The following is a 12,652-nucleotide window of genomic DNA, read 5'->3' on the forward strand; positions in this document are numbered from 1 at the left end:
CCCAACACTATACACAGATGACCAGTTCCTGGGTGATGTGCAAGGTGACAAGCCAGGTGAGGTCCACACTGGGAGAAGGAAAGGGGGTACCAGGAAACGAGTCAGAAGCAGAGTCAGAAGTAAGCGTGTTCCCACTGCCATCCTTCCAACAACAAGAGGCGAGGGCCCGGCTGGGGACCGCGGACACTCGGGAGCATCATCCTAAGCACGTCACAAAAGGAAGCAGGGTTTCTTTTTTCACTTTTTTACTTTATAACCCTTTGGAACTATTTGAATATATATATATTTGTAATATATATGTGCTACTTTCATAATTAAACAAAAACACAAAAATGACCTTAAAAAAAAAAGTAAAGAACTAATCACAGTGTAACATGAAACAGAATATCATCGTTGGGGACAGGTCACCCAGTTGAGTCCAAAAGCTCCAACGCGGTTTCCAGTCTCGGTCGCCATGTCCAGCCTCCGATCCTCCGACCCCTTCCACGGGGCACCAGCGATGGCCTGCAACTGCCCTTAAAGCCCCGTCCCGGGCCCAGGAGAGGCCAGACCGCGAGGAAGGAAGTCAGCAAAATTAAGTTAATTTACAGCGTCGGAGGAAACCGGCCACAGCGCCGGTCCCCCACGCGGCCGGCGGGAGCGTGGAGGCGGGCGCGCGGCCAGGGCGCCGGACCAGCGGGGGGACCCGGGCTCCACGCGCTGCCCACGGCGGGCGCCGCCTCACAGGGCGAAGGTGGTGAAGAAGATGTGCATCTTGGCCAGGAAGGTGGTGACGGAGCCCTGCCGCCAGAGCTTCATCTCCACGTCCAGCGCGAAGTCGCGCGGCTCGCGCACGGCGCGCTGCAGGAAGACCACGCCCGTGTAGGCGTTGAGGCGGCGCGTGCCGAAGTAGCCCTCCTCGTTGCCCCTGGTGATGGTCAGCGCGATGGTGTCGCCGGCGAAGACGGGCGCGGGGCTGATGCGGAAGATGTGCGCGGGCACCAGCAGCCCGGTCTGGAAGTTGAGCAGGTAGTGCGTGATGCGCGCGGGCGCGTTCTGGCACTCCAGGAAGTCGTGGCACTGCGTGCGCTCGCATTTCCTGCGGGGGAGGACGCGGGGCGTCAGCGGGGGGCGCCCCCAACCGACGCCCACCCAGCCTCCGCCCGCAGCTCCGCCCTCGGCAGCCCCCAGCAGCCTGGGCTGCGTCACCTGACGCCCCCAGGCCCTCCGCTTTCCCGTCTGCAGGATGAGTTAATAGCCGCGCGGTGTCTTTGCTGGAAAGAGGTGAGTTATAAACCAGGCGGCAGCTCTCCCCGGCCCCGCGCTCCTTCCTGTCTGCCTTCATTCTTACCTCCCTACCTCTAGTTTTGTCCTTCCCACACCATTTGCATGGATTCCCTGGCCATGGTGTTTCTTTAGTCGTTTCTCAGACTCCCTTTTCTCCCGTAATTGACTCTCCTGAGCCGTTTCCCCCGCTGACTTGGGACGGCCTGCCCTTGTCCCTCTCCGAGTATCAGAGAGCTCTGAGTCACACCTGCCCCAGAGGAAGCCGGGGAGCCCGGCCACACTACAGGGTGACGACCAAACCCCATGGGGCCCCGACTCGATTTCTAAGCTCAGCAATAATCTGGTCTCTTCTTGGCGCGATGAGACTGTCTCCTCCATCACTAAACCCCCGTCTTGAAGCTCAGTGCTTCCAACAGGGGCACCAGGGCTCCGCAGTTGTAGGGGATGCTCTGAGCAGAGTTCCCGGACGGGGGGAGCCACAGCAGGCAGGACCAGGCCACGTCACACCCTGTGTAAGCTCCTGGCATGTCGTCGCTCATCACGAGCTCTCACCCTCCCTGGGGCTGGCGCTACCATCACCCGTGTAGCAGGCGGAGCAGCTGAGACCCAGGGAAGGGAGGCCACCGGCCACCAGACACACTCATCTAAACACCCACCACGCCTGCACACCGACCCGCCCTCGCACTGTGTATTAGTGAGCACGGCACAGGGTCAGCAGGGCAGCCAGGAGTAAACCACGGGCGCATACGTGCCAGGAAGGGCCGCCTGAGGCGGGCCGTGCGTGCAGAGGCAAAAGAGGCTGGCAAAGCAGCGAACGCAAGCTCGGAACAACCGAGCACGTCTGCGTGGCAGCACCGATCGGAGGAGAGACGCTGGACACTCCGGCAAGCGCTTATGGAAACGTGTGTTTAGTACGAAAAGTGAAAGTGAAGTCGCTTAGTCGTGTCCAGCTCTTTGTGAGCCCATGGATTGTAACCTATCAGGCTCCTCTGACCATGGGGTTCTCCAGGCAAGACTGCTGGAGTGGGTGGCCATTTCCTTCTCCAGGGGATCTTCCCGACCCAGGGATCGAACCCGGGTCTCCTGCATTGCAGGCAGACGCTTTACCCTCTGAGCCACCAGGGAAGCCCCGTGTTCTTTGGTAAGAAGACAGGAAAAACAGCAAAATGCCAAGAAGCATCAGGAGGAAATGTGGTCACCAGCCTGTGAGACAGCCCCCACGTCCCCCCTCTGCAGTCACACCGCATGGGCCGCCTCCCCGGTGACACCTACCCACCCGCACCCACAGCACTGGACTGTGGGGCCAGTGGCAGGAGTGATGATACGTCGGTTTTAAGAGTACGTTGGGTCACAAAGGATTGTCACTTGCCTTCTCAGTGACCCAGGCTGGGGAGCTCCAGCCCCAAGGAGAGGCCAAGGTGGTGAGGCGCTGCAGCCTCCCGCCCAGAGCCGTGAGCGGGCAGTGGCATCCTGAAGCCCCGGCAGGCCTCCAGTGGACGTGGCCCCACGGGGCCCGGAGCAGAACCACCCAGCTCAGCTGCGCTCTTTGGTCACGACCCTCCCAACACTGTGGAGGATGGTACCTACTTGCCATACTTCTTAAGGTGCTACACGTTGGGAAACACTCGCTACACAACAGAAGATGGACGTGTGCGTGTGTTTGAGAGAGAGGGAGATGGAGGGTTTTTTTTATGTGTGTGTGAGAGTCTTCTTTCTTTCATTCTCTCTGTCCCAAACTTCCTGCAAGGTGCTTTCTTTTGCACCATTTATGGTCAGTCAGACCACACCCTGGACAGGGGGCCCGTGAAGATCAGGAGCTGACAAAGGTGGGCATGCTGGTCGCCTGGCCTCTGCCCCGGGCACTGCGGGACTGGGGCAGGGTGCCTGGGCCCAGGGCCGGGGCAGGGGGCGGGGGGACGACTCACATTTCGGAGACTCGGACGTAGTTCGGAGGGCAGTCGAAGCGCAGGCAGCGGAAGCCGCCCTTGACGTTATGGCAGGTCTCACCCTCGGAGCAGTTGTGGGTGCCCAGCACGCACTCGTCCAGGTCTGTGGGGAACACAGGGTGATGGGCGGGTTTACGGGGGCCCCGGTCTGGAGACCCTCGTCCGAGCACCACACACCCCAGCCCACCCTGGGGGCCTGGGTCTCGGAGCAGCTGGTCCTGTGGGTGCACAGCTCACACGTCCCCATCTCATCCACTCTGGACAACAGTCCGGGCCTGGAGCCTCAGTGGGGTTGGCACTGGGGAGGAAGGCTCAGGGGGAGACAATCTGAATGGACACACAGGTGTCTGAGCTTGGAGACGCCCCTCTGGGTTCCATCAGGCAGACACGGCCTCAGCCTCCAGGGTGAAACCACGCTCCAGGCACGTGAAGGCATCATTCCCACCTGGCCGTTTACAGCAGGTGGGGTCCTTGTCTTTTACAGAATCCAGACTGGTTATTTTTTTAAATTAAAATTAGTAATAAACTGTGGAAAAGTCTGAAAGAGATGGGAATACCAGACCACCTGAGCTGCCTCTTGAGAAACCTGTATGCAGGTCAGGAAGCAATAGTTAGAACTGGACATGGAACAACAGACTGGTTCCAAATAGGAAAAGGAGTACGTCAAGGCTGTATATTGTCACCTTGCTTATTTAACTTCTATGCAGAGTACATCATGAGAAACCCTGGACTGGAAGAAGCACAAGCTGGAATCAAGATTGCCGGGAGAAATATCAATAACCTCAGATATGGAGATGACACCACCCTTATGGCAGAAAGTGAAGAGGAACTAAAGAGCCTCTTGATGAAAGTGAAAAGGAGAGTGAAAAAGTTGGCTTAAAGCTTAGTTTTCTAAAGAAAACTAAGATCATGGCATCCAGTCCCATCACTTCATGGAAAATAGATGGGAAAACAGTGGAAACAGTGGTTGACTTTGTTTTTCTGGGGTCCAAAAATCACGGCAGATGGTGATTGCAGCCATGAAACTAAAAGACGCTTACTCTTTGGAAGGAAGGTTATGACCGACCTAGACAGCATATTAAAAAGCAGAGACATTACTTGGCCAACAAAGGTCCATCTAGTCAAGGCTATGGTTTTTCCAGTGGTCATGTATGGATGTGAGAGTTGGACTGTGAAGAAAGCTGAGCGCTGAAGAATTGATGCTTTTGAACTGTGGTGTTGGAGAAGACTCTTGAGAGTCCCTTGGACTGTAAGGAGATCCAACCAGTCCATACTAAAGGAGATCAGTCCTGGGTGTTCATTGGAAGGACTGATGCTGAGGCTGAAACTCCAGTACTTTGGCCACCTGATGCGAAGAGTTGACTCATTGGAAAAGACTCTGATGCTGGGAGGGATTGGGGGCAGGAGGAGAAGGGGACGCAACAGAGGATGAGATGGCTGGATGGCATCACTGACTCGATGGACATGGGTTTGGGTGAACTCCGGGAGCTGGTGATAGACAGGGAGGCCTGGCGTGCTGCAGTTCATGGGGTCGCAAAGAGTCAGACACAACTAAGTGATTGAACTGAACTGAACATTAAAATAGTATTAACAGTAAGAACTCTGCAGCCAGGAAGCCCCAGCCAGCCCAGGGGTTCCTCTCCTGCAGGCTCCTCCCTGGGGAGGTCTCCCGCCTTCAGGACCACTCCCCAGGATCCCTGTCCCACTGGCAGGACAGGGTCCAGAGTGGAGTCCAAGCCTCCAAGACTCTCAGCTGGGTCAAGCAGCAGAAAGACCGCCCTGTTCCTCACCCCAGGCGTGGGCCCCGGTGAGCCTGGCCACCAGCGGCATCGGCCGTTCCGGGCTCACGCGCTCGGTGTTGTGGCTCTGGGCACACGGCAGGCTGTGAGAGGCTTCCCGCGCCCACTCGGGGGCTGCCTGAGGCCCCGCCGGCGCGGACCCCGCACTCACCCTTGCAGGACCTGCCGTTGGCCGTAATGGTGTAGCCGGGCTCCGGGCATGCACACTGGTAGCTCCCTGGCACGTTGATGCACTGGAAGGTGCAGAGGACACCGGCGCCCTGGGTGCACTCGTCAATGTCTGCCAGAGAGAGCGTCAGCCCTCAGGAACCCCCGGTCACCCTGTCCCTGCCCCGGCCTGGGGCGCCTAGGGGCCCTTCTCGCAGATGAGGACAAAGGGGCTGGGGACAGAGCTGCCCAAGACCACACCGGACCCGCACGCTGGGGCCTGCCCCCCGGGGCCGCTCCGGGCTTGCTGCGGCCGGCCGAGGGCCCATCAGGTACCAGACACGGCCTGGACGAGGCACAGCTGACCCCTGAACGACACGGGTTTGGACTGCGTGCATCCGCTTACACAGGGACCTTTTTCAATAAATACTATGGGATCCACCCTCGGGCCAGTCACCCATGTGGGACCACAGATACAGAGGGCAGGCTGTAAAGTTACACGTGACTCCAGGGGAGGGGAGGCCTTGAGCCCTGCAGGGTCCAAGGTCAACTATGTAACTTAACCCTTCACCCCACTGAGGTCACGACCATCGTCTCTGCTTTGCAGGGAAGGTGCCTGAAGTCAGACCTGGGAAGCACTTGTCCAGGTGCCAGGGAGCCACGTGGCTGGGAAGGGACCGCCGCTCCGGTGCCGAGGCCTCTGTGTGCCTGGCGCGTCCCCCCCACCCCGGCGGGGACTCTCGAGCCTGACGCACGGGGGAGGAGCCTCCGGGCGGGGGCCCCGGGCGGACCAGGGGAGGTACCTGTGCAGGTATGCCCGTCCTCGGCCAGCTGGTAGCCGTGCCTGCAGTAGCACTGGTAGGAGCCGTAGATGTTGGCGCATTCCTGGCTGCAGCGCTGGGCCTCACACTCGTTCACATCTGTGCACAGACCGGCCAGAGGTCACGGAGGAGCCCACCCGGACCAGAGCTGGGACCGGGGTCTCGCTCACGTGGAGCCTTCTCTTGAGAGACCATCTGTTCCAGCCTCCGCTTGGGGCTGATGGGGAACCCAAGGTCCAGAAAAAGGCAAGGGGTCAGCCAGGGACATGCAGTGAGGCAGGGGCGGGATTGTGGCGTCCTGGCCTGCTGCCTGGGGGCGGCAGCCACGGTGGCATAGGTCCTCCGGTGGGGACGTAGATGCTGCTGTATTGCGGGCCCACAGCAGCTTGGACAGGTGGCTCTGAGAGGCGCTAACAGGAATCTGCCCTCGACCCCCTTCATGGGGCTGGGGGAGAGGCGAGAGCCGGCCTGCAGGGGACGGGGAGGGAGGGAGGGAGGGACAGTGAGGGGGGCATTGGCTGCACCCCGAGCTCCGTGCAGGAAGGGATTTGTCTCTCGTTCATCCAGCCGAGACCTGCCGAGCTCCGACAAGCGTCAGGTCTGTGCCGAGCTTGGAGACACGGCCTCAAACAAGACAGACAAACACCCCCACCCCGTGGAGCTGATGAGGTCAGAGCGGCTGGCGGTGGCCCTGTGCACGAGCAGGGGGCTCTGGGGTAAGAGCAGGATGAGCCGCGGTGGGGGTGGGGCTGACATCCCACACGCCCTTGGGGCTGCCGCCTGACCCTCACGGCCCCTCCGCACACACCGCTCTCACATGGAATGACTGAAGGCATGAATGAACGCGTAAGTGCCTGGTCTCCTCTACCAGGCTCCGAGGCCATGCTGGTTCCATCCCTGAGCCTACCACGCAGCCTGGGAGAAGCAGGTGAGGTAGGGACGGAGGGTGGGTGAAGGCAGAAGGGACTGCCACGAGGGTGGGCTCGACGGCCCGCCCCCCACAGCTCTCTGTGCCCACCTGGCCTGGCGGAGGGGCTCAAAGGTGACGGGAACACCAATGACTGAACGCCAGCCACAGGGTCTGTCTGGGGAGCCCATCCGAGTGCCATGTGACGGAGCCAGGCCTGGCAATGCTCCGCTGCCCCTGGGCGGGGCTTGTCCCAGGGAAGCCCGCTCTTTAGCCAGGCCAGGCAATCAGAGAGAGGGGCCTGGCCTGCCTGGGGATCTCAGCAAACTCACCTCCCCAGGAGGAAAGAAGGAGAACAGCTCCTGGGGAAGGTGCCGGGAGAGACAGCGCCGGCTAGCGGGGGCTGGAGACCCCACACCCCCTTCACCCCTAGCGTGGGATCTCTGCCTCCCCACCCTAGTCCCAGCAGACCTGGGACAGTCCCTCCCAGGTCGTCAGCCCTGGGGCACCTACCAGTGTGTTCTTGTAAGTTTAAACCCACCAGCAACATGTAAAACCCAGCAGGATTTATGCGTAATAAATATCTGGGTTGCTGGGATCTGGAAAACCGTGACTGGTCCGCCTGCACAGCACACGGGGTGCTGCGAGGCCGCGGGCCTGTCTCCTGTCTCGCTCACTCGGCTCTCTGCCCAGACCCCAGGGCACCGTAGTGGTGACCGGGACCGGAGCCTACCAAGGGGCAGAAGCTGGGCTGCCAGCCCTGCACACGGAAACTCCCACCTCTGGGCATGCAGACAGCAGAGCCAGCCAGCTCCCCGCTCTGAGACGGGGGTTCCTGCAGGAAGCCGCGGGCAGCTTAGGCTGGGGGCTAAGGGGGCGGGTGGGCGGGGGGCCGCTGTACCTTCACAGTGCTTGCCGTCGGCCGCCAGCAGGAAGCCGGAGGCGCAGGAACAGCGGTAGGAGCCCAGCGTGTTCTCGCACGTGTGCTGGCAGACACGCGTGGGTGATGTCCAGCACTCGTTCACGTCTGCAGGCGGCAGGTGCAGGGGGCCTCAGGAGGGCAGAGGGGCCTGGACGCCAGCCCCCACCCCCACCCCGGGCAGAGGAGGGACCCAAAGGAGCAAGGGGGAGGAGGGATCAGAGCAGGAAGCAGCCGGGGTGCCGTAGGGAGATGGAGGGACGCACGGACAGACACAGGCAAAAAGCAAGAAACGAGGGCAACAGGAACTGTGAGGGGAGCCTCAGCTGGGCAGACACACCCAGAGAGGGCCAGGCAGGCGGTCAGAGCAAGGCTGGCTGGGGCCTGGGGCAGGCAGGCACTGCTGGGGGCGCGTCCCAGCCCCCAACCCCACCTACCGATGCAGGCGCGGCCGAAGGCGTCCCGCTGGAAGCCAGGCTTGCAGTCGCAGCGGTAGGAGCCGGGGAGGTTGTGGCACGTCTGGCCTTCGCCGCAGCGGTGCACACCCGTCTCACACTCGTTCACGTCTGCAGGGGGAGGCCAGCGGGGCATGCTGAGGCCCAAGCTCTTCCCCCTGCAGGAGCCACCATGCCCAGGGGCCCCAGGAGGGCGGAGGCTGGGGGGGGCTGTGGCGGGCCTCACCCACACACTTGGTCCCGTCCTCGCTGGCGTGGTAGCCACGTCCACAGATCACCAGGCTCCGTCTGCACGTGTAGGAGCCCACCGTGTTGATGCAGTTGAAGCCGGACCGACACGGCTCGGAGAGAGACGTGCACTCATTGATGTCTGCGGAGGGGGTGCGGGTGACGGGGAGCCAGGTGCAGGCCAGCCCAGGTCAGGGCCGGAAGGTCAGGACCCCCCCCCCCCGCCACCCAGTGCCTGTGTCCCAGGACCCAAGGGTGTTCCCTCCCAGAAGCTGGGCACTGTTGAAAACAGATGTGATACACCTTCATCCAGCCCAGTCCCACAGATGGGGCAAACAGACTAGAGGAGAAGCAGCTCGGCCGTGATCAGACAGCTCGGGGTAATGGGAGCTTCCGTCTGCAAAGGCCTCCGGGGCCCAGGCACTGGCAGTCACCGACACGGAGGCTGGGGGAGGGAAGGGCAGCCACCCAGGCGATCTCTCAAGCCCTCAGACCCATCCCCCCAAGCACCCTCCCCGAAGACCACCCCCACCCCCCGCCCCGGGGCCGGCAGACACAGCCGGGCAGGCCCCGCTCACCCACGCAGTTGCCCTCGGGGTCCTGCAGGAAGCCCTCCAGGCAGCGCTCCCGAGCCTGGCAGTGAAAGGAGCCCTCGGTGTTGCGGCACACGGCGCCCGCCGGGCAGTTGTGTGTGCCCAGCTCACACTCGTCCACATCTGCCACAGAGACAGGGCTGGGGTCAGGGGCTGGCGGGCATGCACCCGCACATCCCTGCCACAACCTTATTACAAAGGTCTCCCGCATCGCGGGGCGCTGCCGTGGCCCGTGCAGCAGTGCCAGCGATGTCACCCTTCTCACTGCCGGGCACTCCAAGATGTACATCTTTACTCAGTGCGCACGGGTACCCAGGGCCGGGGCCAAGATGAGCCCCCTCCCGCACGGGGGAAACAGGCACGGGCACAGTTCGGCGCTGCTCCTGGGCCGCCGGGCTTGGAGCTTCCAAGGATGAAGCCGCCAGACCCGCGTGTCTCCACTGTCCCCACCAGCCTTGTGGCCTCAGTGGGTCAGGGCCCACCCCCACCCCGCCCCCACTGCCCAGCACCCAGTTTACAAAGTGCCGGCCTGTGCCCCCCCCACCCCGCAGCAGGCACGTCGGGCTGTTTCCCCAGATGAGGAAGCTGAGGACGGAGTCAAAAGGCGACGCGGGGCTCGTGGCACAGCCGAGACCCCGTCAGCCTCCTGACGGCCAGGCCCACCTCGTGCGAGCGTCTGTCGTCCATCCGTCCACCCTCTCCGGTTTCCACAGCAGCCCAGTCTCTAGGGGTCCCATATTGGGTTCAGGGACCCCAGGAAGCCTGAGGACACAGCCTCTGCCCAGCCACTCTGGTCTAAGGAGGGTGCCCTGGGAGCAGAGGGCCAGGGGTGCCAGGCGTCCAGGGAGCCAAGACCACTCCCCAGGGGTCAGGGTTCTCTAAAGGGGGCTCGCCATTGATCTGCGTGTGCCCTGGGCGTGCGTGGGTGTGCACAGGTGTGCTACAAGGGGTCTGCGCTCCTCTCCTCTCAGCTCATTCCACCCCTGCTCTGAGCCCAGCTCAGGGCCTGGCACGGAGTGTGTTCGGTCACTTCCCTGAGCTCATGCCCAACCTCAGAGTTGCTTCCCATCAAATTTTCTAGGCTTGCAACAATGGATCACTGCTCTGGGTCTCACCTCCTGGGTGACATCCTGGACGTTTAAATAAACTGTCAGCGATCATGTGTGAAATAGAGTCCCAAGTCCTCGCCTGCCTGGGCCTGCCAACCCAGCACCCTCCTTCCATTGGCAGCGTGCCCCTAGCCAAAACTTCCCTCTGCTCCGTGTACGAAGGCCCCCTCCTCCCCTACCCCCTAAGGGCTGGCACCTGTGTTCCTGGCACCCTTCCCAGGGGCTCTGCATTCTGTAGGGCCCTGCCTTGACATCACCCCCACAGGGGGCTGGCCTCTTTGGACCCCCAACTAAAGCAAAACTCAGCCTTAGCCCTGCCATCCCAGTGTGCCTGTGAGCCCCTGCCTACCTGGTCAAGAGACCAGACAGAGAAACACGCCCCCACAAGCACCCCGACCACCCAGAACCCTGCCAGGGCCATAAACAAAGCCGGGGGAGCCGCTGCTGAAATGGCTCAGCCGAACTTCTCTCTCTCCTGAGGTTAGACTCTTCTGGTTAAAAAGGACAGAAATGACCCTTCTGTGGGAACGGAGGCATGAAGAGGAGAGTAACATGACCCAGACACGTTTACCTCGCCCCTCCCCCCTGCCACCAGTTTGGAGGCTACCTCTGTCCCCAAACACCATCATCTGTGGGGTCTCTTAACTGGCCAGAAACCCTGGAGCTTGGAACTTTCCTGAGGGAGCATGCTCTGAGCGGCCGGGGCAGGCGGGCGGGGAGAAGGGTGAGGGGCGGGGCGGAGCAGGGTGAGGGGCGGGGCAGGGTGAGGGGGCGGGGCCGGCAGGGCGAGGGGGCGGGGCCGGCAGGGTGAGGGGCGGGGCCGGCAGCCAGCCCTCCTCACCTGTACACCGGCCCTCCTCGACCTTGTACCCTGGCTGGCAGCTCAGGGCGCTGTAGCAGATGAAGGAGCCCACCGTGTTCACACAGTGCTCGCCGCGGCTGCACGTGTGCAGGTCTGTCACGCACTCGTTGATGTCTGCGGGGAGGGCCAGGCCGTCAGGGGCTGCGGGGTGGTCCTGGGGACAGCACCAGCCGACCAGCCCCGCCCTCCAGGTGCTCGCCTGCCAGACAGCAGCAGGCTCTGTGCCACCACCCATTCAACAAAGATTTATGGAGCACGTGCCTGGTGCCAGCAGCACCGTGCTTGGCCTCAGGGGCCCTGGTGAGCAAGACAGACAGGAGCCCTGCCATGGGGCACGCTCAGAAGACGCCCAGCAGACAGGCCTAAGAGGGAGGGTGGTCTGGAGTCTTATGGAAGAAACAGTGGGGTGGAGGAGACCAGGAGTGTGGGGGTGGGGGTGGGGGGCACGAAGGGTCATCAGGGCAGAGGGCACTTGAGCAACCATCTGAAGAGCTCCAGAACAAGCCAAACACACATCCCAGGCAGAAGGGGCAGATTCAGGGTAGGGTCCAGATATGGGGTGTGGGGAGAGGAGATGATCAGGAGACGCGGCGGGAGCCATGGAGGGGTCCAGCAGAGGAGAGCGGACTGACTTGTTGGTAACAGGGGCCCCTGGCTGAGTGTGAACACTCCAAGGGATGAGGGGTTCACAGAACAGGAGATGAAGGGGCTGAGGCTGCCATCCACAGAGGCAAGGAGACACAGTCACGTTCTGAAAGTAATGTGAAAGTCAAACCAACAGCTCTATGATGGATGAGAGGAAGGAGAGAGGGAAAAAAGAAGGCAAGGGGTCTGGCCAAAGCTTCCTGGCCAAACAGCTGGGCAGCTGAGGATGGGGCCAGCTGAGGGGAGCAGGCTCACAGAGGAAGGCTGGGAGCCTTGGAGGGGACACCGAGTCCTGCCTCGGAGTTCACAGAACAGGTCTTAATGAAGCTGGGAACTTGGGAGTGGGGGTTACCTGGGGGACAGGACAGGCACAGAAGAGGCCTAGGACCTACGCCTGGTGGGAGCAGGCGGCGGAGAGATGCCAGCAACGGAGGGAGAAGCAGCCCTGGGGAGGGCAGAGGGGACCCAGAGCGGTGACCAACGCAGACGCACGCGCGGGGGACACCACGAGCCGGCACTCCCCCAGCCACACCGGCGCAGCAGTCCTTACTGATCCCTTCATTCCCTGGACACACCTCAACGAGCACCTATTCTGTGCTAAGCCCGGGCGGCCTAGCCGCATGGGGGCCACCCCGAGCTGGCAGGGAAGTGGGGACAGGCGGGTGGAGGCACTGGGGAGGAAGGTGGCACGGTCTCAGAAGCTCCGCCTGCTCGGGGGCTGGAATGTCAGGGTCGCTCTGGGGGACACTGAGATCAGAGCTGATCCTACAAGCAGGACGGGGACCAGGTGGAGAGGAGGGGTACTGGGCTGTGGGGCAAGTGTGTGTTAGTCAGCCGTGTCTGACTCTGCAACCCTATGGACTGTAGCCCACCAGTCTCCTCGGTCCATGGGATTGTCCAGGCCAGAATACTGCAGTGGGTAGCCCTTCCCTTCTCCAGGGGATCCGCCTGACTC

At 61.9% G+C, this 12,652-nt stretch overlaps 1 protein-coding gene across 9 annotated transcripts in view; it reads right to left on the reverse strand.

Moving 5' to 3' along the window:
* Positions 1-228: 228 nt before the first annotated feature.
* The window catches only part of FBLN2 (fibulin 2), an 87,739-nt gene continuing 75,315 nt past the window's right edge, over positions 229-12,652 (reverse strand). For 8 of the 9 annotated variants that reach the window (XM_060402958.1, XM_060402960.1, XM_027957828.3 and 5 more), the window contains 9 exons: positions 11,032-11,166; positions 9,067-9,204; positions 8,487-8,630; positions 8,243-8,371; positions 7,788-7,913; positions 5,962-6,078; positions 5,163-5,291; positions 3,192-3,315; positions 229-1,078 (listed from right to left, as the gene is read on the reverse strand). In XM_060402958.1, the coding sequence (XP_060258941.1) occupies positions 721-1,078; positions 3,192-3,315; positions 5,163-5,291; positions 5,962-6,078; positions 7,788-7,913; positions 8,243-8,371; positions 8,487-8,630; positions 9,067-9,204; positions 11,032-11,166 (1,400 nt within the window). In that variant the 3' untranslated portion in view covers positions 229-720. The remainder of the gene's footprint in view (positions 1,079-3,191; positions 3,316-5,162; positions 5,292-5,961; positions 6,079-7,787; positions 7,914-8,242; positions 8,372-8,486; positions 8,631-9,066; positions 9,205-11,031; positions 11,167-12,652) is intronic. The other variant, XM_060402961.1, reaches the window with a different exon arrangement.

Source organism: Ovis aries, chromosome 19, assembly GCF_016772045.2.
Source record: "Ovis aries strain OAR_USU_Benz2616 breed Rambouillet chromosome 19, ARS-UI_Ramb_v3.0, whole genome shotgun sequence".
NCBI classification, from domain to species: domain Eukaryota; kingdom Metazoa; phylum Chordata; class Mammalia; order Artiodactyla; family Bovidae; genus Ovis; species Ovis aries.